Source organism: Hippocampus comes, unplaced genomic scaffold (assembly GCF_001891065.2).
Source record: "Hippocampus comes isolate QL1 unplaced genomic scaffold, H_comes_QL1_v1.1 scaffold187, whole genome shotgun sequence".
Classification (NCBI taxonomy): domain Eukaryota; kingdom Metazoa; phylum Chordata; class Actinopteri; order Syngnathiformes; family Syngnathidae; genus Hippocampus; species Hippocampus comes.
The window spans coordinates 126,097-128,558 of NW_017828852.1; the positions used below are offsets into that span (position 1 = coordinate 126,097).

General features: G+C 39.2%; 1 protein-coding gene across 2 annotated transcripts in view; it reads right to left on the reverse strand.

The window, feature by feature from the left end:
• The window catches only part of LOC109508582 (actin-related protein 2/3 complex subunit 1A), a 10,106-nt gene continuing 7,644 nt past the window's right edge, over nt 1–2,462 (reverse strand). For both annotated transcript variants that reach the window (XM_019858605.1, XM_019858606.1), the window contains exons 6-10: nt 2,031–2,237; nt 1,762–1,837; nt 1,129–1,319; nt 800–887; nt 1–197 (exon numbers count right to left, since the gene is read on the reverse strand). In XM_019858605.1, the coding sequence (XP_019714164.1) occupies nt 192–197; nt 800–887; nt 1,129–1,319; nt 1,762–1,837; nt 2,031–2,237 (568 nt within the window). In that variant the 3' untranslated portion in view covers nt 1–191. The remainder of the gene's footprint in view (nt 198–799; nt 888–1,128; nt 1,320–1,761; nt 1,838–2,030; nt 2,238–2,462) is intronic.

A 2,462-nucleotide genomic window follows, 5' to 3' on the forward strand; every position in this document is an offset into this window, starting at 1 on the left:
TTATTTCAAAGGTATTTTATTGAACAATGATGATACAGATAATTCTGGCAGTATTATCCAATATTCAAAATCAGTGACAGTATATCACTTTAATTTTGGTTATTTGCAGACGCAGTATAGTCAACAGCAGAGGTGTCTCACACGTACTCAGTGGTGGAACGAGACGCATCACCAGCAGCCTGCTTTTTGCCTCAGTGCTGCAAAACAAAAATACATGTTAGAATTCATCTCATTTGCTAATCGGGTGATGTCAGTAGTTAAATAACTTGATGTTGTTGTTGACACTAACTGCAGGCATTCAAATGAAACATCAACTGTGCATTCCTGAAAAAAAACAATCATTCAACAAACAATAGAAAAAGTCGGATAGAAATGGTTGACGGATATTTTTGTCTCTGTACAAAACTTCAATTTTCCTAATAGTAACAAAACTATACCATCATTAAAAAAAAAAAAAAAAAAATTCCACTTTCAGAACCCAGTGCATATAATGCTCAAACACATTCGTGGAAAGCATTAGAAATGTTTAACTGGTCTAGGCAAAGTCATTTAACTACACGCTACTCATCTACAGTGTGTACACATTTTGACATCACTTGTTTCATTTGACCTGGTTTTCTATTGTCATTTTGTCTATATTTTGTCCTTTTTCCAACGTGGTGCGTAGTGACTATTGCGTTATGTAATCAAGAGAAAACTGTGGCGACAAGTGATGTCCTGTTTGAATGCATACAAAACATTTTACTTCTCTTTATTCTTTATTTTCCAATGATATTTTGCCACATACAGTATACACTACCTTAAAATCCCACATAACCATGCTTCCATCCAGTCCCACACTGCTGTACATCTCCACTCTAGCTTTTCCCTTAACAGCACATAACTGCCTGCAAGATACAACAGATGTGCACAAAAGACATGTGAATGGGGATTTTATGTATGATTCCAAACAAGTAATGCGTGGTAATGATAATTATAACGGTACACATACAGGTACATGTGGATGAACATAAGCATATTCATACACTGTGTTCAAATCCAGATCAAAAATGTTTTTTTGTATTGTTTTTTTTTTTGTTTTTTTTTAAAGTCAAGGTTAATGAAATGGGAAACAGCAGTTCCTCTTACGTGATGCTGTTCTGGTGAAGGGTGTCTAACTCGTTTCTGTCTTCCTCGGTAGCCCTCTTATCCAGGTTACGGAAATGCTGCATGGCTGAAATGCCACTTTTGGATGATTGCTTGGGAATGTCTAGCTTCTTGACAAATCCCAGAGAGCCTGGTCCCTTATAGGTGAACTGGTAGGGACAACAGTCATGCCCCTAAGAGACATGATGCTGTTCTGGTGAAGGGTGTCTAACTCGTTTATATTGTGTTTAAACAACAGCCATTGTGTTAATGACGCAGTTTATAAGAAAAAGGTGAGTGTCTATTAGCAGAAGCTAAGCCATGAGTGTGGAAAAAAAAACCCGTATCGCTGATAAAAGCATTTTAACTTGTGATGGCAACATTTAGTGTGCTGATCTGTGCATATGATGCAAGCAAATGGACTATCGCCTTATTGAGACAAACTCCCTACTAAAATCCAGGGAGGTGAATTTCTTAGACTGGAATTAGCTGAAAAAAGCAAACCTATAAAGCTAAACAAAGCTTGAAGCAACAGTACAGTGGGAGTCCTCAGTCGGTGTTCTCTCATCAACCAAATTTTGGTCAAGTATGACACACACAGACACACAATTGCACTCATGGCAGGTCACTAATTACCGCGGCAACAATCTCCGTGGGGCTGACATATAGGATGCTCAGCAGTGGAAGACTGTCAATGGTCAGCTGTGTTGCCCTGGACAAACAAAGTGATCAACAAATAACAGTATGTCAACAGACAAATATGTTTACTGCACATTACTGCAACCAGCTGTTTACCAGCGGAATAGCAAAACACACACATTTCTGGTTAGGCTACAAGAAAATGTCGCAAGCTGATAGCTCCTGTCCTGTATTGAAAGTGAGTCTTTTATCTCAGTGGTACTTACTCCTTTCCCCGGGTAGCATCTGCCACAGTGATGCTGCTGTTGTGGGCCACCCAGGACAGCTGGTCTCCACTGGGGGAGAAGGAGACACTGTGAACCCAACCGCCACAGTCCTTATTCTCAAACATCACCTCCCCAAAAGGCATTTTGGCGCCCCAAGCAGTGGGTCCAGGCTTGTCCTCGATGTCCTTTATGTAGGCTGAGAAAATCCTAAAAAATCCAAGCAGAGTTTTGAGTTAAATTCCATTTTAATTTGATAAATTGGAAATACTTTCATTTTTTTAAAAAGCTATTTTCTCTACATTTTCCAGTACATAGAAAAAGTTCCATGCCCAAAATTATACATATAATTTCTTAATATGGGTACTGTTTAGTCCAAGATGGCGCCCGAGTAGGCAGCCATCGGCAAGTGCTCTCATGAGCCTTGCTTTTTTT